Genomic DNA, 24,372 nt, shown 5'->3' on the forward strand with positions numbered 1-24,372 from the left:
AGATGTGTTGCATTTGTTTAACTCTGTGAAGCTATGTTACTTTGCCTGTCTAAAACACCTGATTGTTTTAATAAAGAGCTGAACAGCCAATAGCAAGGCAGGAGAAAGGACAGGTGGGGCTGGCAGGCAGAGAGAATAAATAGGAGGAGAAATCTGGGAGGAGAAGATCAAAGAATGAGAAAAGGAGGAGAGGAGGACATCAGGGGCCAGCCACCCAACCACAGAGCAAGCCATGGAGTAAGAAGTAAAGAAAGGTATACAGAAATAGAGAAAGATAAAAACCCAGAGGCAAAAGGTAGATGAGAAAATTTAAGAAAAGCTGGCAAGAAACAAGCTAAGCTAAGACTGGGTCTTCATAAATAAGAATAAGCTTCTGTGTGATTTATTTAGGAGCTGAGCCCCAAAGAGCAGAGTAAAGAGTAAAAAACAACCAACAACAAACACCTTTCTCTATATCTAACCTCTCTGAATCAACAGATTATAGCTTTGTCATCTTTTATTTAATGGTATATTTAATTTAATAATATAATATTAATATCAACTTATAAGCAAAAACATGCTGTATTTATCTTTCTAGGTCTGGATTGCCTCATTCAGGATGATTTTTTTCTAGTTCCATCCACTTGCCTGAAAATTTTATGATGCCATTTTTTAACAGCTGAGTAATACTCCAAAAGTGTATGCTCAAAAGTGGTATAGCTGGGTCTTGAGGTAGATCAATTCTCATCTTTCTGAGGAACTGCCATACTGATTTTCATATGACTGTACAAGTTTACATTCCCACCAGCAATGGAGGAGTGTTCCCCTTATTCTACAGCCTCACTAGCATGAGCTGTCACTTGTGTTATTGATCTTAATCATTCTGGCAGGTGTGAGATGGAATCTCAAAGTAGTTTTGATTTGCATTTCCCTGATGGCTAAGGCTATTGAACATTTCTGTAAGTGTTTCAGGGGAGATGGGGTTGGGGGAGGGAATGCAGGGAGAGACAGCTAGAATTGAGGGGCATTTAAAGTGTGATATGCAGGCCTGAGGTGAGTGGCTGCGGGGCAGGGAGGACGCTGTGCTGCTGCTGAGCGCTGGTTTGTGCAGACTGACCGCTGAGGCGGCTGCAGGGGGGATGCCGTGGATAAATAAGGGATTTTCAGTGTCTCCGAGCTCCTGGGACCCCTGAAATCATTCAGGCCTCAGGATTTCCTGCTGTACCACGGCTAGCCTTGCTTCAGCATCTGTGACTCTTGAGGAATTTGTATTTGCTACCGAGAAACATCAAGACTAGAAGATCAGAGGAGACATGGCTGCTGATACGAATTTCCGACAGAAGATCCAACCATTGGGTGCAGAGGTGCAGCATGGGTCGTGTGAGAGGTGGATGTCCTTTGAGGATGTGACCGTGAACTTCAGCCAGGAGGAGTGGCAGCAGCTGAACTCTGCCCAGAGACGCCTGTACCAGGACGTGATGCTGGAGATCTACAGCCACCTCTTGGCAGTGGGGTATTCCATTCCCAGCCCCGGAGTCATCTTTAGAATGGAAAAAGGAAAGGAGGCACAGGCAGGAAAGGCTGAACTTCCAGGCCAACACTGTCAAGAAAAATCAGGAATTGACACCTTACCACAGACAGTATCTGAGAAAGCTTCAGTTCATAGTGACATGGCAAGTGAAGTCACAAGAGATGGTTCATGGTGTTCCCCTTTACAAGAACTACAGCAGGATGCTGATACTGCTAAGAGAGATAAACAAAACCAGTTTCTACCCTTGCCTCCTGGTACTCTCCTCAAGAAAACTCTGAGTACAAGTAGTGGTCATAAATATCAAAATCCTGGGGAAATTATTCCTTTGAGATCCTACCTCATTTCTACACAAGAGAATTTTCCACGATATTGCTTACTTCCAAAATGTTTGGAGCTAAATCTAGGAGCAAATGGTCGGAATGAAAGCAGTGTCACAGAACAGCTTATTAACATTGTTGCATCCAGTCAGCTCCTGATACAAGGCTCTTGTAATGCTAACTGTGTGGTTACTCGTGGAGGAGAAGAATCATGCAGAAGTACTGAGAATGGAGATGTTCTCAGCCATAAACAACCACCGATACATGAAAACCATTCTCAGGAGAAAGCAGACCCAGGTTCTCAGTGTGGGGAGGTATTTTATGCCATATCTGTGCACAAACCTGAGATCACTCTCTCTCTGGACAGACCTATTGTTTCTTACAATGGTGGGAAGGCCTTCCTTTATGTGTCGGATTCATCAAATTATCCATTTCAGCTGAAGGTGGATCATCTAGGTCACACTGGAGGGGAGCTTTACAAATGCAGCAGTTGTGAGAAATCCTTTTGTACTGAGGCTGCACTCCAAGAGCATGAGCAAATTCACACAGAAGAGAAACCGTACGTGTGTACACTGTGTGGAAAAGCCTTCAGAGATAGGTCAGCTTTCTATGAACATGAATTGATTCACAAGAATCACACGCCTTTTATCTGTGACAAATGTGGGAAGGCCTTCTTACGTAAGTCAGAGTTGACATCCCATAAACAAAGTCACAATGGAGAGAAGCCTTACAAATGCAATGACTGTGGAAAATCCTTTAAGTTTCCATCTCAACTGAAGGTGCATCATCAAAGTCACACGGGTGAGAAGCCTTATGAATGCCGTGAGTGTGGAAAGTCATTCAGTAAAACAGCCAAACTCAAGGTGCATCAACGGATTCACACAGGGGAGAAACCTTATGTGTGTTCTCAGTGTGGAAAGGCCTTTAATCAGAAATCAATACTAGACAGGCATGAAAAACTTCACCCTGGGGAGAAGCCTTATAAATGCAGTGACTGTGGGAAGTCATTTAATTATCCATCCCAACTGAAGGTACATTGCCATAGTCACACAGGGGAGAAGCCTTATAAATGCCATGAGTGTGGGAAATCGTTTAATTTTCCATGTGAACTGAAGGTGCATTATCAGAATCACACGGGAGACAAGCCTTACAAGTGCCGTGAATGTTGGAAACTGTTCAGTAAAATGTCCCAACTGAAGGCACACTATCGAGTTCACACCGGAGAGAGACCTTATAAATGCAGCCATTGTGGAAAAGCCTTCTCTACTAAGGAACAAGTCCAAGAGCATGAGCGAATCCACACAGGAGAGAAACCCTTTGTGTGCACTGAATGTGGAAAAGCCTTCAGTAGCAGGTCATCTTTTCGTAAACATCAGTTAATTCACACTAAAGAGAAGCCTTTTGTCTCTCAGAAATGTGAGACAGGCCTCCAGGAGTCTGCTTTGATACCCCATCAGCAACTTCATATTGGTGAGAAACCTTACAAATGCCCTGACTGTGGGAAGTTGTTTAATTATCCATCCCAACTGAAATCCCATTATCAAATCCACACAGGAGAGAAGCCTTGTAAATGTCTTGATTGTGGGAAATCATTTAGTAAAACATCTCAACTGAAGGCACATTCTCGAATTCACACAGGAGAGAGGCCTTATGTGTGTTCTGTGTGTGGAAATGCCTTCAAACAATTGTCAACATTGAGCAGACATGAAAAGATTCACCTGGTTGAGAAGCCTTACAAGTGCAATTTCTGTGGGAAATCATTTTGTTCTCCATCTGAACTGAAGGTGCATCTTCTCATTCATACAGGAGAGAGACCTTACAAATGCAGCAACTGTTGGAAAGCCTTTTGTACTAAGGTCCAACTCCAAGAGCATGAGCGAATTCACACAGGAGAGAGACCTTATGTGTGTACTCACTGTGGGAAAACCTTTAGAAGCAGGTCAGTTTTTTCTAAACATAAGTTGATTCACAGGAAGGAAACACCTTTTGTCTGTGAGAGATGTGGGAAAGTGTTCTTACAGAAGTCAGAGTTGACATCTCATCTACAAACTCACATTGAGGACAAGCCTTAGGAATGTCAAGGCTGGAATATGGTTTACTCAGATACACCAACTGAGGGTATACTGTCGAATTCACATGGTGAAGAAGCCTTCCAAATGTAGTATCTGTGGGAAAGTCTTGGCTTCTAAAGCCCAACTCCGACAGCATGAACAAATGAATTCACCCAGGAGAGAGACCCTGTTTGTGCTCTGAATGTGAAAAAATCTTCAGTAGCAGGTTAACTATATAGACATCACATGTCTCATACTAGGGTGAGACCTTTGTTTCTCACAATGTGGGTCAAATTTTGCGTCTCATGGAGGAACTCATATTGAAGAGAAGTTTTTGGAATGTCATGATTGGGAAATCATTCATTACCACATCACAGATCAGTCCCATCATTAGTTCATAGGTGGGGATGATCTATTTGTGTTCTAACAGAATTCAACATATATACTACATGACTCATACCAGTCAGTTTTTACAGGTGCAGTTTTACATAACAGGGTTTACTGAGAAATAAATTCCTAGCTTATTAGTGTATTCCAAAATGAAATTTATTTCTTTATCTAATTGAAGTTCATTTTATGTGTGATCTAATTGCACATCACCTTATTAATATTACAGAAAACAAATCTAGTTATGTATTGATTGTTTAGGCATAACAAACATTATGCATGAGGAAAGTTAGTCACAAATTAACTAATAATGATAAGCACACATATTTATATTTGACCTGTTAAAGATGAATTTCATTTCAGGTTGACATTGATTAATTTCAGAAATGTTTTTGTAGAATGTGATATAAGATACATTTTACCAAACTTAGAAAGTTTGTGGGAAATTAAGTCAGTGATATTCCCATTTGTTGTGGGAGTCTAGTAAAACCTTAAGTACCAGCCATGAGAATAGTAGGGTGATTTTATAAGTGGGCATGTGTATGGAATACACCCCCCCTACACACATACATATGTACACATGTGCCTGTATTTGGTCAGTGCCTGTATGGACTTGTATGTATTCCCACAATTTTGTGAGATTTTATAGAATTAACTGCATACTAGAAGAGGGTAGTTTATTATTAAAAAGTGCATTCATTTATTTTGTATATATTTATGTACACGTGCTGCTAGGTATATGTGGCTATCAGGAGATCAGTGAATCGGTGAGAATCAGTAATCTCACACCATGTGTATCCTAGGGATTGTACTTGGATTGTCAGGCTTGGTGACCATCACTGTTACCCATTGAGCCATCTTGCTTGTCCTGTAGCTATTTTTTTTTTAATTTTTATTAACAGTCTCTATCTTGAGCTTGCACCATCAATAATTAATACTTTTTTATTATATGGATGTACTTTGAATAAATGAGTTCTAGGGCAAAAAAAAAAAAAATAAAATAAAATAAAAAAAAAAAATAAAGTGTGATATGCAAATCTAATGGAGTGGAAACTTCCTAAAATATGTGAAGGCAATCCTAATTAAGTCTCCAAATAATGACAGAGACAGAGTCCCAATTGGCCATCTCTTGTCACCAAATAAAGCAGTACTGGGAGTGGGTTACATCCAATTGAGTTGTTGGCCAAAGGGTCCCATGGAAATCCCCAAACAACCCAGGCTGTTGCTAAGACAGTAAGTTGTTCTCCACAAATGGACAGCAAGTCCTCATTGCTAAAGACAGCAACCACACAACTCATTGGACATGGAAAGGTCTATCTGGTGCCTACATAGAACCTTTAACCCCATGTTCTAGTGTCTTTGGTATGGAAAGGTACTCTGTCAGTTACCAAAATAGAAAAGTGGACATTATCCCAACCACAAAACCTTTGATCTACAATCTATCCTGCCTGAAAAATATGCTAGGGTGGCACAAAGCTTGTGGGAGAAACCAACCAGTGTCTGATTTGACTTCAGGCCCACTCTTCGAAGATGTAACCCATACCCCATTGCTTTGGTGACCAGGAAACAGAGACTAGATAGCTCAGAGTGCTAGGGTAAAACCAAAAACTACTGATCTAAAAAAAGTTACAATAAAATGACTTCCAATGATATTCTGCTATACTCATAGATTGGTGCCTTATTCAGCCAACACCAGAGAGGTTTCCTCCTGCAGTAGATGGGAACACATACAGAGACCCACAGCCAGACCTTATGCAGAGAGAGAGAGAGAGAGAGAGAGAGAGAGAGAGAGAGAGAGAGAGAGAGAGAATGCTTGGAACACAGAGCTCTAAAGGAGATGTCTCCATCAAATTCCTCCCCTCAGAGCTCAGGTAACCAGTCAAAAATGGAGCAGAAGGAATGAGGAATCCAGAGGGGATAAAAGATACCAGGAAAACAAGGCCTCCTAAATCAAATGAGCAAAGCTCATATGAGCTCACAGAGACTAAAGTCACAAGCACAGGGCCTACAGGGGTCTGCACCAGGTCCTCTGTGTCTATATTATAGCTTTCAATTTAGTATTTTTATGGAACTCTTGAGTGTGTGAACATATGTGTCTCTGATTCTTGTACCTTCCCTTGGGGATCCTTTTCTTCTGTTGGCTTGCCTTATCCAACTTTGATGTGATGGTTTTGTTTTATCTTATTGTATTTTATTTTGTTATATTTAAAAAATAATGAATTTCACCATCATATAAAGAAGAAAAATAAGTAATAAACTAAACAAAATAAACTAATAAGTCCATCTTATTTTTCTACTCTATTGTTTTCCACATTTAAAATTTTACTGTTCCATCTCTTTCTATGTTGTCTGATTGCTTTAGTCTTTAGTCTTTGTACTAGAAACATGAATGTTTTATATTATGTAGCTACAGTATTAGAGCATTTGGAGTTTGTGTACATATCAGTGGGTTTTATATCTGCTCATGTTTTCTTTTTACTAATTAATGTCTCTTCCTTTCAATTTAAGAAACCCTTATGGTGTCTCTTGTTGGACAGGAATACTGGAGGCATATTCTCTCAGCTTTTATTTGGGATGTCTTTATCTTTCCTCCCTCCTCTCACTCACTCACTCACTCACTCACTCACTCACTCACTCACTCACTCATTCCTTCCTTCCCTCCATCCATCCTTCCTTTCTTTCTTTAAGGGAAGAAGAATTTGTTTTGGTTAATAGTTTGAGCAAATAGAGAAGGCAAGCTGTCAGGACTGTGAGGCAGCTCACCATATCACAACCACAGCCAGGAAGCAGAGAACAGGTAGGAAGCAGAGCCAGATTATGACACCCTCAAGGGCCCTGCCTCCAGCCCCACTTCTTCCAGCAAGATGCCATCTCCTAAAGGGTCCAGTTTTCCAAAACAACACCACTAGGTGGGAACTGAGGGTTTAAAAACATAGACCTATGAGAGACATTCCACACTTAAACTACAACATACAATACGCGAAAATTACAGGAAACTCAAACTCAAATGTGTATTAAAATGTCATGAGTAACATGGCTTACATGTTGCCTGACTGCTTCAACACATCAACAGAGTTGAGCTGTAGCAGAGACCAGATGGTCTGTAAAGCCTATGATTTTGTGAGATGGACTTGGCTGGGTTAAGTCTGACTGGTGACCTTTAACCTCCTGTGACTTTTAACCTTCCTGTACCTAAGATATTTGTATCATTCACAACTAGGCTTTTTTCCTGTTATTGAACCCCAATAACCCAAATGTTTTATAAAGTTCCTAAAGGCTTTTCTTATTTTTCTTGATTCTTTTTGCTATTTTATATTGTAAAATACCTTGTTTTGAGAATGTGAATTTTTCCATTTAATCTAGCTTGTTAATGATTGCCTTTGTTTTAAATTTTACTATAGTTTCTTTCAGTTTGAACATTTCTTGCACGATTTGATTTCCAGTAACCTTACAAACCTGCTAAACTGTGAATCTTGAATCAGTTCCCAGTGTTTTCTTGAAGCTTGTTGAGTTTCCTCAAAACACCTGTTTTATATTCTCCATCCAAGAGTTTTACCCTAATTATTACCTGGTCAGTTTCTGGTGTCTTATTTTGACTTATAGAAGAGAACACGATTTCCCAGACAGTCTAGACTGTCTGTATGTGATGCCACCTAGACATTGAAGAAATGGGTACTTATTTCAGTCCCCCCCACTTCATTAAAAATAGATTTTTTTCTCACATAATATATCCTAACTATGGTTTCCTCCATCTACTCCTCCCAGTTGCTTCCACCTCCCCTACCATCCAGATCTATGTCCTTTCTGTCTCTCATTAGAAAATAAGCAGGCTTCTAGTGGATTATAATATAACACGATAAAATAAAAACTAACACAATGGAATTGGACGAAACAAACAAAAAGAAGAAAAGAGCCCATGAGAAAGCGGAAGAAACAGAGACCACTTGTTCACACACTCAGGAATTTCATAAAAACACTAAACTTGGAGCCAAAATATATATGTAAAGACCTGATGCAGACCCACACAGACCCTGTGCATGCTGCCTCAGTCTCTGAGTTCACATGAGCTTTGATCATGCTGATTCAAAGGGACTTGTTTTCCTGGTGTCCTCCCTCCCCTCTGGTTCTTACACTCTTTCTTCTCTTCCATGTTGTTCCCTGAGCCTTGAGGGGAGGGATTTTATGGAGACATCCTATTTAGGGATGAGTGTTTCAAGGTCTCTCATTTGGGAAATAATGTCTGGCTGTAGGTGTCTGACTTTGTTCCTGTCTGCTGCTGGAGGAGGCTTCTCTGATGATAACTGAACAAGGCACTAATCTATGAGTACAGCAGAAGGTCATTAGGAATCATTTTATTGCTACATTTTTTTTTATTTTTATTTTTTTAGAACAGTAGAATTTGGTTTTACCCTAGTGTTCTGGGATATCTGGTCTCAGGTTCTTGGTCATCCAAGCAGTGCCAAAGTATAGGTTCCAAATCAGACATGGGTTGTCTACTCCCACAAACATTGCACTAGTATATCTTGAAGTAAGGATATCATTGTAGGTCAACTGTTTTGTGGGAGGGTTGGTGTTAATGTTCTCTTTTGGTAGCCTACAGAGTACCTTCCCATACCAGACAGCTGAACATGGGGGTGAAGATTCTATGTAGGCATCAGCTCAACTTCTTTGTGTTCAATGAGTTGTATAAGTGTTGTCTTCAGCAATGAGGCCTTGCTGTTAGTTTGTGGAGAACAACTTAATCTTGCTAACAGACAGATTGGGGATTCCCATGGAACTCCCTTTGACCAACAAGTCAACTAGATATAACCCTATCTCAGTACTGGAAACTTCATTTAGTGACAAAAGATGTCTAATTGGGGCTCTGTCTCCTCAATTATTTGGCAATTTTAGTTAGATTGCCTTCTTGTATGTGTATATTTTACAAAGCTTCTTCTGTGTTTGGTTTCCATGCTACCTCTCAAATGACCCTTAATTTTAAATGTCTTTCCCCATATTCCTTTACTCCTTCCCCTTCTCTACCATTCCTCAGTTGATCATCCCATTCCAGTTCCACCCCATCCATCCAAAACTATTTATTTATTCTATTTCCCTTTTGTAATGAGATCTATTTGTCCCCCCAATCTCTTACTCTATACCTAACCTCTGTGGTTTTACAGATTGTAGCTTAGTCATCATTGACTTAACAGCTAATATCCACATATAAGTGAATACATACCACATTTCTCTTCCTAGGTCTGGGTTACCTCACTTAGGATGATTTTTTTCTAGTTCAATACATTCACCTGCAAATTTCATGGTTTCATTTTTCAATGGATAAGCAATACTGTGTTGTATAGATATGCTGTATTTTATTTATTTATTCCTCTGTTGAGGGACATCTAAGTTTTTCCCAATTTTTAGCTATTGTTAGTAGAGCAGCAATGAACATGGTTGACAAGTGTCTGTGTGGTAGAATGTAGCATTCTTTGGGTTTATGCCCAAGAATGGTATAGCTGGATTGTGGTGTAGATCGACTCCCATCTTCCTGAGGAACTGCATACTGATTTCCATAGTGGCTGTACAAGTTTGCACTCCCCTTACTCCACATCCTTGCCAGCAAGAACTGTCACTTGTGTTATTAATCTTAGCCATTCTAATGGATACAAGATAAAATCTCAAAGTAGTTTTGATTTGCATTTCCCTGATGGCTAAGGATGTTGAGCATTTCTTTAAGTGTTTCTCAGCCTTTTGAGGTCCCTCTATGAGAATTCTCTGCTTAGATCTGTACAGCATCTTTTAATTAAGTGATCTGTTTTATTTATATCTAGTTTTTTTAGTTCTTTATATATTTTGGATATTGGCCCTCTATTGGATGTGGAGTTGGTAAAAATCATTCCCATTCTATAGGCTTCTCACATTGTCTGAATGCCGGTGTTCTTGGCCATGCAGAAGCTCCTCAGTTTCATGAGGTCTCATTTATTAATTGTTGATCTTAGTGCTAATGCTATTCTGTTTAGAAAGTCTTCCTTTGTCATTGAATTCAAGTCTATTTTCTACTTTCTCTTCTATAAGATTTAGTGTATCTTGTTTTATTTTGAGATCTTTGATCTATTTGAAGTTGAGTTTTGTGCAGGGTGAGAAGTATAGATCTATTTGGAATCTTCTACATGCAGGCATCCAATTGGACCAGCACCATTTGTTGAAGATGCTGTCTTTTTTCCAGTGTGTATTTCCAGCTTTTATATATATATCAGGTGTCCATGTGTAGATTTATGTCTGGGTCTTCAATTTGATCCCATTGATCAATGTGTCTGTTTTTTGTGCCAATACATGTGGAGGACCAGCCCCCACTTTTATGACCCAGGGTACTCTTGAGTAGGGAGCAGTGAGACATATTAGATAGAAAGAGATATCTAGATGATGAGAGAAAAGACAGAAACACAGGTAGCCTCAGGAGGGCCTGGATCCTTATCCACCAGCCCAGAACTTTATTCCAAAGAGCTTTTTATGACAATGCCAAGAGGAGGAGAAAAAGACCTCCCCTCTAGCTAGATACAGCCAAATGTAGACCCTTCCAAGCACCTGGTTCTCAGGCCCATGGTCCAATCATCCTCTTTATGCCGACCAGCTGGATAAAGCCACTAGAAAACCTAAATGGGCTCCAACAGGTCCCTCCTTCTTAATATTTAAAAAAACAACAACTCCCCACTAAGAGCTCACAGCAATCTCCATAGCTGTCACACCTCCCAGTGAAGGAGTAGAGAATGATATAGATGAAATGTCTTTTTTAGTATTGGTCTAAGATGACTACAGCAGTCTTAGCTGAATCAAGCAAGGTCTTTCTAAATTGGAAAACTCCTGATGCAACTGCATCAAACAAATCAATAAACCCCTGATGCAACTGCACAAAACTTAAAAACTCCCTTAGCTTCATCATTAACATTTTTTTACAGATTAATCTAATTCTAACATAAATATTGGTATACATAATTACAAGTCTCTCAAACTTACATACAAAAGTAAACTCTTAATACAACCATTAACACTTTAAACAATTTCTTATAAAATTTTTTCCACTCTAAAGCAATCACTTTTTTTTGTTTTGTTTTGTTTTTCAAGACAGGGTTTCTCTGTGCAGCTTTGGTGCTTGTCCTGGATCTTGCTTTGTAGACCAGGCTGGCTGCAAACTCACAGAGATCCGCCTGGCTCTGCCTCCTGAGTGCTGGGATTAAAGGCATGTGCCACCAACACCCAGCCTAAAGCAATATCTTAATATGCATTTCTTACTAACACAACATAGGATAAACTTCTGATGCATCTGCATCAAGCTTAAATACTCCCTTAACTTCACCAAACCATTGTGTATCAATATCAATAGGTTAACATAATAATTCTATCGTAAATATTACCATAGACAATTATAATTCCTACAAACCTACATTCAAAAGCAATTTCTTAATAGGACTATACAAAGATAACATTAATCCACTCAAGTAACAAGAAAATATTTTAATTAAATAGACTGAGGAATATTAACTCTCCCTTTTCTTTATAATTTTTTAAAACTAAATCTCAAGCCTAGTTAGAAAAAAAACAAAACTTCTCCATTTAGGGTAACATATTAACTAAAATAAATATTATTATACAGAATTATACTTCCTACAAACCTACATTCAAAAGCAATATTCTCAATATAACCATTAGCACTTTAAAAACTTCAGCAAAAATCCAAAAGCAATTTCTTAATAGAACTATAACCATTTTCTACACAAAACAATTCATGAATCACCACAGTTATTATACACAAAACTGCATCTTGAGCCTAGGTAGAAAAAGCAAATTTCTCCATTTAAACAGTTCCATTTTTAACACAAATAATTCCCTAAAACAGTTCCTAAGTCATCGATAGAGTCTATATGCATAAGTAAATTCAAAAGTGTCCCATTGCAATGAAATCACTCCTGTCCAACTCGTTTCTTAAGTCCAAAAATTCAAATAATAAATTCTGGTATCAACCTTCCAAATATGAAGAAACCCATAACCAAAACCTTTTTGTAGTTTTATCTCATTTTTTTAAGTTCAGAAAGTTCAAAAAATTAATAAATTCTGCCGGGCGATGGTGGCGCACGCCTTTAATCCCAGCACTCGGGAGGCAGAGCCAGGCGGATCTCTGTGAGTTCGAGGCCAGCCTGGTCTCCAAAGCGAGTTCCAGGAAAGGCGCAAAGCTACACAGAGAAACCCTGTCTCGAAAAACCAAAAAAAGAAAAAAAAATTAATAAATTCTGGTATCAGACTTCCACTTACAAATATGAAGAAATGTTTCTCATAACCAAAACCTTTTTGCAGTTAACAATTTTAGTTCAAACAAGCATCTCTGCAGCTTTCGTTCTCAGGGACAGAGGTATGTTAGCATTTTATGAGTCTTTCCTTCAGGTTGAAAGCTATTAGCTCCACAAGAGCTTGTTGGTGCAAAGTCCTCTCAAAAGAGACTTAAAGTCAGGAAACAGAAACTGCAAAACTTTTGCTGCTAGCTCAGTTCAGGTTTTTACAGCTTTTACAGTCCTGGTCTATCTATGCCTCCCATAACTGAGTTATTCTTAGGCCGTTCCCAGGACTGTGTCCTGAGGCTAGAAGGCTCTCAAACATCTCACACCACATGGGCTCAAGGTTTCTTCAGCTGCTACAAGCTGAGCCATGGATTTTCTAAGGCAATCCTGACTCTGGGAGGAAATCCAGATGATATGAACTGCAGGTTTCTTGGTTCCCACAGACCCCTAGTCTGGCTGTTCAGCCTGGAGCATGGCTCGCACCTTCATAGCTAGCTCCCTGGGTTCCAGCTCTCTAACTGACTTCTCTGTTCTTGCTCTTTCCCAGGGCACCTCTGCTGAGCCACCTCTTGACTCTCTGCCTCTCCTGTGGTGTTTCAGGCTCTGGCTGCCAGGGACTGCAGCTCCAGGAGACAGGCCTGCACTGGCAGCCGGGGTCCAAAGTCTTTACTGTGCTTCAAACTGCTGCTTTCTGTAGAGTCTCCACTCTGCTCCTCACTGCGGCTTCCTTTTGGCAGAAAGCTTGGAGGCTCTTGGGCATCTACCACTATGCTGCACTGATGTTCCTTGGGTCTCAGCTGTGAATGCCTGGCTGAGGCTGTTGTGCTGGCTCTGGTGTCCACCATTCTTAGTGGCTTCTGGAACTTCTGAAGTTGCTCAGACTGCCAAACTCACAATCTGCTAAGGACACTACCCTCTGCATCCCAGACTGTGAAAACCTACTCTAATCCCTATTAAACCTTTACCATATCCCTAGACCTAAAGCTCATTTTACCCTAATATCTCAAACTAAACTTATGACTTACTTTACTAGAAAGAGAGAGAAACATAAACAAAGAAACATAGACAGATACAAACATTTGCTACAGCACTTGGACATACTTTCAGCCCCTTTCACCCCCAGGAGTAGAATAGATTACCCCCACCTACACAACCTGATCAGACATGCCCTAACTTCCCATGGGGCCCTCTACCCTACCTGATGTCCCTGTGGAAGACCAGCTATGATTCTTTGTATTGTTCTCTTTGTTTCTATTTTATTGATTTCAGCTCTCAATTTTATTATTTCCTGGCATCTATTCCTCCTAGGTGAGTTTGCTTCTTTTTGTTCTTCTTTTAGGTGTGCTTTTAAGTCACTAGTGTGAGATTTATCCAACTTGTTTATGTGGGCATTTAGTGCTATGAATTTTCCTCTTAGCACTGCTTTCATAATGTCCCATAAGTTTGGGTATGCAGTACATTCATTTTCATTGAATTCTAAAAAGTCTTTAATTTCTTCCTTGATCCATTGGTGATTCAGTTGAGCATTATTCAATTTCCATGGAATTGTAGGCTTTCTGTAATTTTCATTGTTGTTAAAATCTAACTTTGAGCCACAGTGGTCTGATAGAATACAGGAGGTTATTCCATTTTTTGGTATCTGTTGAGATTTGCTTTGTTACCAAGTATGTGGTTGATTTTAGAGAACATTCCTTGGGGTGCTGAGAAGGTATATTCTTTTTTGTTAGGGTAGAATGTTCTGTAGCTATCAATAAGTCCATTTGAGTCACAACATCAGTTAGGTCCCTTATTTCTCTGCTAAGTTTTGATCTGGCAGATCTGTCCAGGGTTGAGAATGGGGTGTTGAAGTCTCCCACTATTAATGTGTGGGGTTTGATGTGCAATTTAAGCTTTAGTAATGTGTCTTTTACATATGTGGGTGCCCTTGTATTTGGGGCATAAATGTTCAGAATTGAAACTTCATCTTGGTGGATCTTTCTTGTGGTGAGTATGTAATGTCCTTCTCTATCTCTTTTGATTGATTTTAGTTTGAAGTCTATTTTGTAAGACATTAGGATAACTGCACCAGTTTGCATTGTAAGTCCATTTGATTGGAAAGTTTTTCCCCAGCCTTTCACTCTGAGGTAGTGTCTGTCTTTGAAGTTGAGGTGTGTTTCTTGTATACAGCAGAAGGATGGGTCCTAATTTTGTATCTATTCTGTTAGCCTGTGTGTTTTTATAGGTGAATTAAGTCTATTGATATTAAAGGATATTAATGACTAGTGATTGTTAATTCCTGTTATTTTTTGGTGGTAGTGTGTGTGTATTTCTCTTTTTTGGGGTTTACTGCTGGTGGGTTATTTATTGCCTGTGTTTTTGTGGGTGTATCTGACTTCCTTAGGTTAGAATTTTCCTTCTAATGCTTCCTGTAGGGCTGGATTTGTTGATAAGTATTGTTTAAATCTGGTTTTATCTTGAAATGTCTTGTTCACTTCATCTATGGTGATTGAAAGTTTTGCTGGGTATATTAGTCTAGGCTAGCATCCATAGTCTTTTAGTGTCTGCATTACATCTCTCTAGGACCTTCTGGCTTTCAAAGTCGCCATTGAGAAGTCAGGTGTTATTCTGATGAGTCTGCCTTTATAAGTTATGTGGCCTTCTTCTTTTGCTGCTCTTAATATTCTTTCTTTATTCTGTATGTTTAGTGGTTTAATTATTATGTGGTGAGGTGACTTTTTCAGGGGTCTAGTCTGTTTGGTGTTCTGCAGGCTTCTTGTATCTTCATAGGTATTTCCTTCTTTAAGTTGGGAAAGTTTTCTTCTATGGTTTTGTTGAATATATTTTCTATGCCTTTGAGTTGGTATTCTCCTTCTCCCTATTATTCTTAGGTTTGGCCTTATCATGGTGTCCTAGATTTCCTGGACATTTTGTGTTATGATGTTTTTGGCTTTGGTGTATTCTTTGACTGATGAGTCTATTTCCTCTATTGTATCCTCTACACCAGAGATTCTCTCTTCTATCTCTTGTATTCTGTTGGTTATGCTTGCATCTGTGCTTCCTGTTCATTTATTCAGACTTTCTATTTTCAGCATTCCATCTGTTTGTGGCTTCTTCATTGTTTCTATTTCACTTTTCATGTCTTGAACTGTCTTTCATATGCTTAATTGCTTTGTCATGGTTTTCTTGGCTTTCTTTAAGGGATTTATTGATTTCTTCCAATTTTTTGTCTTTTCTTCAATTTCTTTAGGGGAATTTTTAATTTCCTCTTTAAAGACCTCTAGCATCTTCATGAAGTTATTTTTAAGGTCACTTTTTTCTGCTTCCTCTACATTGTGATGTTCAGGTCTTGCTGTTATAGAAGGGCTAGGTTCTGGTGATGCCATATTGCTCTTTATGTTGTTGTATGTATTTTTGCTCTGGCACCTATTCAGCTCTTCCTCAAATAGCTGCAAGAAGTACCTGTATCTGAGTGAGCTGCTATTGGTCCAGTCTGTGCTTGCTGTGTCTATGTCTCAGGGGGTCCCTCTGGATCCAATCTTAGCTCTTGGTCTAATTGGAGCAAGCAGCTTCTGTGTCTCAGGGAGCTGCTCTTGGTTCAATAAAGCTAGCTGGTTCTGTGGCTCAGGGAGCCGCTCTTGATCTTATCAGTGCTCTTGGTCCAGTCAGAGCTGATGGATTCTGTGTCTCAGGATGCCTCTCTTGGTCCAATGAGAACTGGCAGGTTCTGTGTCACAGGAAGCCACTTTTAGTCCAATGAGAGCTGGCAGATTCCATGTCTCAGGAAGTTACTGGGGCCACAGGCAGATGGGTATTGGGGTATAGCATGGGTCTTGTAGATTTCAGGGTCTGATGGGGGGTTGTGGTATGGGGGTCTGCCTGAAGGAGTTTTCCCTGCTGGCCAGCAACTGGAGCAGAGTTGGGTAGGGGTTCCCAGGGACTGGATGTGTCCCAGGGTCTGGGTTCCTTTGTAGATGAACAGTCTTGTTAAATAAGAAACACAGAGCCAAATGCAGAGTTAATAGCCTAAGATGTCAGAGCAATAGCTAAGAGCTAAAAACCTTACCCTTCACTGCCGCTGCTGTCCTTCTCCTCAGCAAGAGACCTACTTCCTGTGTGTCTGTCCTTTTTATTGACTTTCTGTTCTGCCTTCTTATTGGTTGTAAACCCAACCACATGACCTCCTTGTCATTCCCTGTCTGTACAGACCTCCAGGTCTTCTATGGTTGGTATTGAGATTAAAGGCATGTGTCTCCATGCTGGCTGTATCCTTGAACACACCGAGTTCCACCTAGCTCTGTCTCCCAAGTGCTGGGATTAAAGGCATGCACCACCACCGCCCAGCTTCTGCTACGGCTTGCTATTAGCTCTGACCCCCAGGCAACTTTATTTATTAACATGCAAATAAAATCACATTTCAGTACAAATAAAATATCACAATCTTGTAATTTTTAATTAAAATGTAATTATATAATTTTTCTCTTTCCCTTTCATCCTTACAATTCTTCTTGTAATACTCTGCCTTGTTCCCTCTCAAAATCCTCATCTCTTTCTCTTTAATTGTTGTTACTACCACTCAGTACCTTTAGTGTGACTTGTATGTATATGATTTTAGGACTGGGCATTTGGTATTGGATAACCAATTAGGGGGCTCTTCCCTGGGAAAGATCGTTTCTACTACTCTCAGCATTCCTTAGTTGCCTGTACTTCTCTATCTAGGTATGGGGCAAAGTGCAACTTCCCTCTTCCATGTTAAATGCACATTGGTGCCATGCTTTCTTAGGTCTTGTTTAGCTGAATATATTATTAAAGTGCCATGGGTGAGGTTTCCCTTTCATTTCTAGGAGATACAATCTCACAGAAGATTTCCTGGTCTTCTGGTTCTTACAACCATTTGGCCTTTTCTTCCATGATGTTCCCTGAGCCTTATTGTGTTGTAGATGTTAGCAGTTGGGGCTGTTTGGGGGTTCAAATTAAGGCTGTGTGAGGATATAGTGAATTTGTGATGTGGACATGGGAACATCTGAGGATATTTCCCAAGAAGAGAATTTAGAATGCCAATAAACATAGAGAGGAAGGAACATACACATGCCTATAACCTTTCTCAATTTTGAGAGTGTGCTGGCTAGTTTTGTGTTGTTGACACAAGCTATAAGTATCTGAAAGGATATAACCTTAATTGAGAAAATGCTTACATAAAATCTGGCTGTAAGGCATTTTCTTACTTAGTGATTGGTGGGGGAGGGCTCAGACCATTATGACCCTGGGCTCATGGTCTTAGGTTTAACAAGAAAGCAGGCTGAGCAAGTCATTGGGGAATAAGCCAGTAAGCAGCAATCTTCCATGGCCTCTGCATTAGCTCCTGCCTCCAGGTTCCTGCCCTATTTGAGTTCCTGTCCTGACTTCCTTCAATGATAAACAGTGATTTGGAAGAGCAAGTCAAACAAACTTTGTCATCCACAAGTTACTTTGGCCATGGTGTTTCATCACAGCAATGATAACCCTAACTAGGACATAAAACAGCTAGGTTATATGATGTCCCCATGCCTCAGATGTTTTTCTGAAGAAGCATAACCTTGAGCATGTTGACCTATAAATGAGACTTCCTTGGTTAAATATAGTCTTGTAATTCTCTTATCAAAGGAAATTTAACAACAAAAATGAGCCGGGTGGTACAGTTTGTACTCTTGAGTTCTCTTGCCTTGAATCCCCTGGCTTTCCATTTCAGTTCTTCAGCATTGATCAGAAAAGGTGATTTGGGCAGCTTCTCACAGGACTGAGCACCACTGTAGCTGAAAAGTTTTCCTGTGTCCCACCCAGACCACAGCCACTCAGACCCAAGTAAACACACAGAGGCTTCTGTTCATTAAAACTGCTCAGCCATTAGCTCAGGCTTCCTACTGACTAGCTCTTACACTTAAACTCAGCCCATTCCTGTTAATCTGTATGTTGCCACGTGTTCCGTGGCTTTACCTGTGTGCCAGTACATACTGCTCCCTGGATGGTGGGCTGGCATCTCCTGACTCAGCCTTCCTCTTCCTAGAATTCTCCTCTCTGCTTGCCCCACCTATACTTCCTACCTGGCTACTGGCCAATCAGCATTTTATTTATCAACCAATCAGAACAACACATATTCATAGTGTACAGAAAGACATCCACAGCACACCACCATCTCTTGTTCTCTGCATTTTAATCAGTTGTAGTTTTCTAGAGATTTCTGTCTGTTGCAAAGAAAATTTCCTTAATGAAGGGTGAAAGCTCCTGTGATATAAGGATAAGTAAAATGTAGTTAAGAAATGTTGGTCCTGTGAAGTGGTTGTGATAGGTTCTCCTCTAAGATCCATGAGCTCACATGTGTAACTACATGTTAGCTTTACTGTACCAGGCATGACTTTCCTCCTGTTGAGTGGGTCTTGAGTCCAATTCAGTAGCTTTTGATCACATCCAAAGTTACATCAAAGTTTGAGTGCCACTGTTGTATCTTTAGGAATATCTTGCTATCGTGGTCATTGTTGTGGCTCATAGGCACCACAGCTGAGTAGATCTATTGATTACATCCCTTCTTGGGCAGCTTGCACAACACCTCTGATACTATGAAAGCTAGTCCTCAGGAAGGAGTCTTTCAAGTAAAGTTCAGTTTGTGTCCAAAGTGAAGGATGTCTTCAGCAATAGGGACTTATCATCAACTTTTGGTAGGCAATTAAGAGCAGCAGCAATAACCTATATTGTTTTGAGAGTTTCTTAGATTCCCCTGGCCAAGAACTCAAAAGGAAATATCTAATACCTGGTATTAGGGTTTTTGTTATATAGTTTAAGGCTTCTTGGGGAGCATTATCAAGCCAAGTGGGTCAATTTCTTTATAGTTTTTTTTTTTTTTTTTTTGTGTGTGTGTGTGTGTGTGTGTGTGTGTGTGTGTGTGTGTGTGTGTGTAGACTTATATGTATTGCATGTAATTTTAGGTAAATAATGAATCCTCATGGCTTTATCAGGCTCCTTAGTGTTATTTTGCCCTTCCTCCCACTCAGTCTGTATTGATCTCCTTCTCATTTAAAGTCCCCCCCATTTTACTCCAATCATGAGTACCCTGCTATGACCTCTATAGACCCCTTTCTCCACTCTGTGTTCCCTTTTACTTTCAGAGTTTCCAAAGTTATTCAAGGTTATTTTAAACCCTTTATACCAGTGTATTTTTAATCTCCCCTCCCTTAAGAGTCACTTCCTGTAAGCCTTTATTTCCTGACCCTATGAGTATCCCAACTGAAACACGTATTTGAATATTCAAAGCTAACATCCACAGATGAAAGAAAACATGTAAGTTTGCCTGAGTCTAGTTTACCTCACTCATAATAATTGTTTCTAGCACTATCCATTTACCTGAGAATTACATTATTTATTTAAAATTTTTCATATACTATATTTTGATCACGTTTCCCCTCTCCCCAATGCCTCCCAGATTTTCCCACCTCTTTACCTACCCAAATGTTCTCTCTCTCAAAACAACAATATAAACCCCCCCAAAAGAACAACAAAAAAAACCCTCACAAAAACAAAAATCAAAACAAACAAGCAAAAGCCTATTAAGAAAACAGAGTGCTCAAACAAAGCAAAATAAGACAAAAAGTCCACAAAAATACCATTGAGCTCATTTTGTGTTGGCCAACTACTTAGGGTATGGGGCCTACCCTGGATGTTGTGGTTGTTATATCCAGTGAGACTCCATTGGGAAAATCTGATTTTTGTTTGCTAGCAGGTATCAGTTGCAAATAACTTCTTAGCTAGGGGTAGGACCCTGTGTCTACTTCCCTCTCTCAATGTTGGGACCCTCTCTGGCTTGAATCTATATAGGTCTTGTGAATGCCACCAGAGACTCTATGAATGCATCAGTCCTGTTGTGTTTGGAAGACACTGATTCCTTGGAGCCACCCATTACCTTACATTCTTAGTGCCTCCTCTTCTGCATAGCTCCCCAAGTCTTTAGGGGAGGAGTTAGATGAAGACATTCCATTTAGGACTGAGTGCTCCAAAATATCTAATTCACAGCAATTGTCCAAATGCTGGTCTCTGTGTTAATTGTCATCTAGTGCAAAAAGAAGCTTCTCTGATGTGGATGGAATGAGACACTGGTCTATGGGTATAGCAGTATGTTATTATGAGTCATTTTATTGAGTTGGGGAGTTGGGGCTCCCTACTTGAAATGAATTTGTACAGAAGCACGGGAAGGCAGGAAGGACTATTTCCTTCTTAATCCATCCTTATGCTGGTCTTTGTAGAAGTTCTTCATCTTATTTTCTCTTAGTCTGAAGTCATTGCTTCTATGTCAAAACTAGATGGAGACCCACATCTAGATTTGCAGTGAATTCAAATTTGATGTGGCATTACTCTTTTAGCAGTAGAGGGTAATCCAAGCCCAGGTTTGTTGTGGTGAGTTGCACAGGATGAATCAGAGATGTACTAAAGGGGAAAACCATCCCCTAAGCCTTTTTCTGGGTTGGAGTAGACTTTCAGCCACAGGCCTGTAATAGGAACTATGATTTTTCTGTCTAGCTCAGCTCCAGATACAATCACTATAGAACAACCAACCACATCTTTTTACATCTACCCTCTTGTCCACCAATCTTATGATACTTGTCACACTGAGCCCATAGCTCAGTTAGATGAGCACAGTACTGGAAAGGACTAATGTACACACTGCTATAGGGTGCCTATTATTGAGATGAATTTTTGCCCAACTCCTCTATAAGCAGCCACAGATGATGTTGGCTAAATTAAGAGTCTAACAGATTCAATGTGGTTATTGGTATCTGGGGACTCATTTGTGGACTGGCTTAGACATGAGTACTGTTAGGATCTATCTGAGGTTAGTTTTGCTGCTATAGCACTGAGATCCAAGGCAAATTCCTGCTCTAAACCCAGTCCCACTCTCATCAATTAAAGTCTAGTTCTATGCTATGCTGTCTAAGATTGGGATAGCATTGGGGAAAGCAGTCCCTTTGTTACCCAGGACTGGGTAGCAACCTAGTTTCTTAGCTGTAAGAACCTGTACAGTCTTCACAGTGGGCACCCTAAGCCCAATCCAATATTGGCAATGATGGAGAGCAAATTTCAAGTTCATCCTTCTGACATGTGCCTGCCTGATACCAACTCAGGTCAATCTGTGAGCTCTGGAATGGGTGCACTGGTGTTTGGATTCTGCCTTGTATGCTAATCTCAACACAGAACACCCAATGCTGAGCTCCAAAGCAAAGTCCTGTGCTAGCTTTTGTGCCCTGCTCCCCACTGAACAGAGTCTTGACTGAATTCTGCCATCTGCATCAGAGGAATAAGTCATCCACCCAGCCAGCCGAGTCCATTGGATGTAGGTCTTTCTGTTCAGTTGTAGGTTCACCATGGTGGGTTCAGCTTTGAAGTTTAAGATCTGGATTGCATTTCTTCTCTTTTTTTCAAGTGGGAAGTACCTGTTACCACATTGCTTGATCTGGGGAAGGAGTGACATTGACAACTCTTTCCTTTTCTTCTTATACTGAAGCCAGGCACTGACACCTCTCAGTGGCTTCCTGAGCTTTTATTAAGGTGTGTAATGAAATTGCAAAGTATTGGTTCTTTTTAAAATATGACCTCTCAACTTAACTGTTTGCCTTACATCTCTCTTCCTGCTGTCCACAAGTTTTCCTTTGGATCATGCCTTCCTCCTCAAGACCTGCAAGATCCAGCATCTTAAACAGTGGGTCATAAGCTTACATAGCTGAATGTAACAAAAAATTAGCAGTGAAAGGATTCTGAATTCACAGTGACCAAAAACTCAATCCAAAGTCAAGCGTGGAATGGATCTGAGATGTTTCTGGCAAGTGCATGCTGTGTTGTACGTCTTGACTTCACTGCAGCCTTGGTTTTGACCACACATGTGCCCTCAACACAGCACATGTCGCTCCGTACAACACCAAAGAACACGGCCTGAGACTCCTCGGCTCAGATTTGAGAGTTTCAAATGTTTTAAACTGCAGTGTGTGTGTGTGTGTGTGTGTGTGTGTGTGTGTGTGTGTGTGTGTGTGTGTTTTCTGTTCACACAAAGTTTTCCAATCTTACAGAAACACAATGGTCTAATATGGGAAATGAAGACATTTAATATTTTCCCATCATCCTTCCTTAGCATATAAGCATCAAATTAGCATGTCTTTGCATTGCATTATAATAAAATGTTTGATTTTTGCAATTTCTGTTTGAGTTATTGACTTGAATTTCATAAACCATTCAGTTATTTTTGACTTGGAATTAGGACAGAATTTCCAACAATTATGAAGTTTACATACTTCTGCCACTTTTTACTACATGTGTGAAGCAGCATTCTCATTATTGTCTGTAGTGGGTAGCCATTCCAGCTTTGATCTGTAAGTTCCAACCCCCATTGAGACTTCGGCAACTGTCACGCCTACAAGGCGGGGCGAAAGGAGGCGCCTGGGGACCCGAGATCTGGATCGGCTGGCGCGCTCTCTGTGGCGGGACCCTGGACTAGAGAGGTGTACCAAGCAGAGCTCCAGAGAACACCGCTGGACTGCGATACACCTTCCCCAGACTCCGCGACCTACCTATCCCTTAATTTGTAAGTTATGCCATTAAATAAATCTCCTTTTATCTACGTGGAGTGGCCTTAATAATTTCACCAATATCTGGCGCTCACGTGGGGCAAATTCCAAAGGCCTGGGTGGCTCCCACCCTCAGCCTCTTCCCCGGCTAGCGGGTACCTAAACCCGCCTGCAAAGTTCCATATAACCAGGGAACGCCTACAGGGTTCCATTCCCTAAAGAGGGAGCAGCTAGTCCGGTCTCAGTTCCCTAGCTTAGCCCCGAGACCAGCGAAAGAGGCCCTCCCCGGCTTCCCGAGTGCCGGCGCCGGCTCCGGCTCCCGCCATCTTGACTCCAGCGAGCTGCTTTGGAGCTGTACCAACGCCACCTGCTGGCTGAAAAGTGCTACTACACCCCCCAAAAACCACGAAAGGTAAGCAAAGGCACCTGATAATTTTACACCTTAAAATTGACTAACAAATTTTGAGTAATTCTTGTAATATGGCTGACAACATTACCTCACAAGAATTCGAAAACCTTTTTGCTTGTATGATGAATGACATCTTACTGGAAATATACGACCTTCCTAAGGCATATCTGGCCTGTACCATTTTGGCATTCATTGTAATAATCCACACAGTGTTCAAACACTGGTTTAATAACAAGAACAAAGATGAGTCATTATTGGGACTGATACAGGCTTTAAGCGAGAGCAATGAAGGCTTACAGAAAAAGATTCTATCTCTGGAATCTGCTTTAAGGGATAGCAATGAGACCTTAGAGAGAAAGATTCTTTCTCTGGAATCTGCTGATCAGGATTTACAAAACAGGCTTGTACCAAAAATTGATCTTATTGATAATAAATGTGAATATTTAATGGACAGAACACTAACTCTCCAGACACTATATAAGGAAGAAAGATTATCATTAATTAATAAGATAAGGTCCATGGAATCATGTGTTTCTGAGGAACATAAAAACTTCTATGATTCCATGAGGAATCTGGAGTCCCTTGCCAGAGAGGAGGCTCACTCCATAGAACAGACCCTAGGTGCTCGTTTGCAGGCCTTAGAAGAAACTCTCAGTAAACATGACAAGGGACCTAATAAGCAGAAGGGCAAGACCATAGAGGTTGTAACATCTCCAAATGGCTCTCACACAATGGCTTATCCTGTTATCATCCATGAGAAGCCAGCGGATGACACACACCCCGAGCCATATACTACATATACATTACAACCAATTTCCACAAGGGACTTTAAA

At 40.4% G+C, this 24,372-nt stretch overlaps 1 protein-coding gene across 1 annotated transcript; it reads left to right on the plus strand.

Annotated features, from left to right (window-relative positions):
* Positions 1-1,046: 1,046 nt before the first annotated feature.
* LOC128118163 (zinc finger protein 431-like) lies at positions 1,047-5,251 on the plus strand. Its single transcript, XM_052750654.1, has one exon. It carries the CDS (start codon positions 1,293-1,295, stop codon positions 3,897-3,899), a length of 2,607 nt encoding a protein of 868 aa, XP_052606614.1. The 5' UTR covers positions 1,047-1,292; the 3' UTR covers positions 3,900-5,251.
* The last annotated feature ends 19,121 nt before the right edge of the window (positions 5,252-24,372 follow it).

The sequence above is a fragment of the Peromyscus californicus genome, unplaced genomic scaffold (genome assembly GCF_007827085.1).
Source record: "Peromyscus californicus insignis strain IS unplaced genomic scaffold, ASM782708v3 Scaffold_22__1_contigs__length_63687245, whole genome shotgun sequence".
NCBI classification, from domain to species: domain Eukaryota; kingdom Metazoa; phylum Chordata; class Mammalia; order Rodentia; family Cricetidae; genus Peromyscus; species Peromyscus californicus.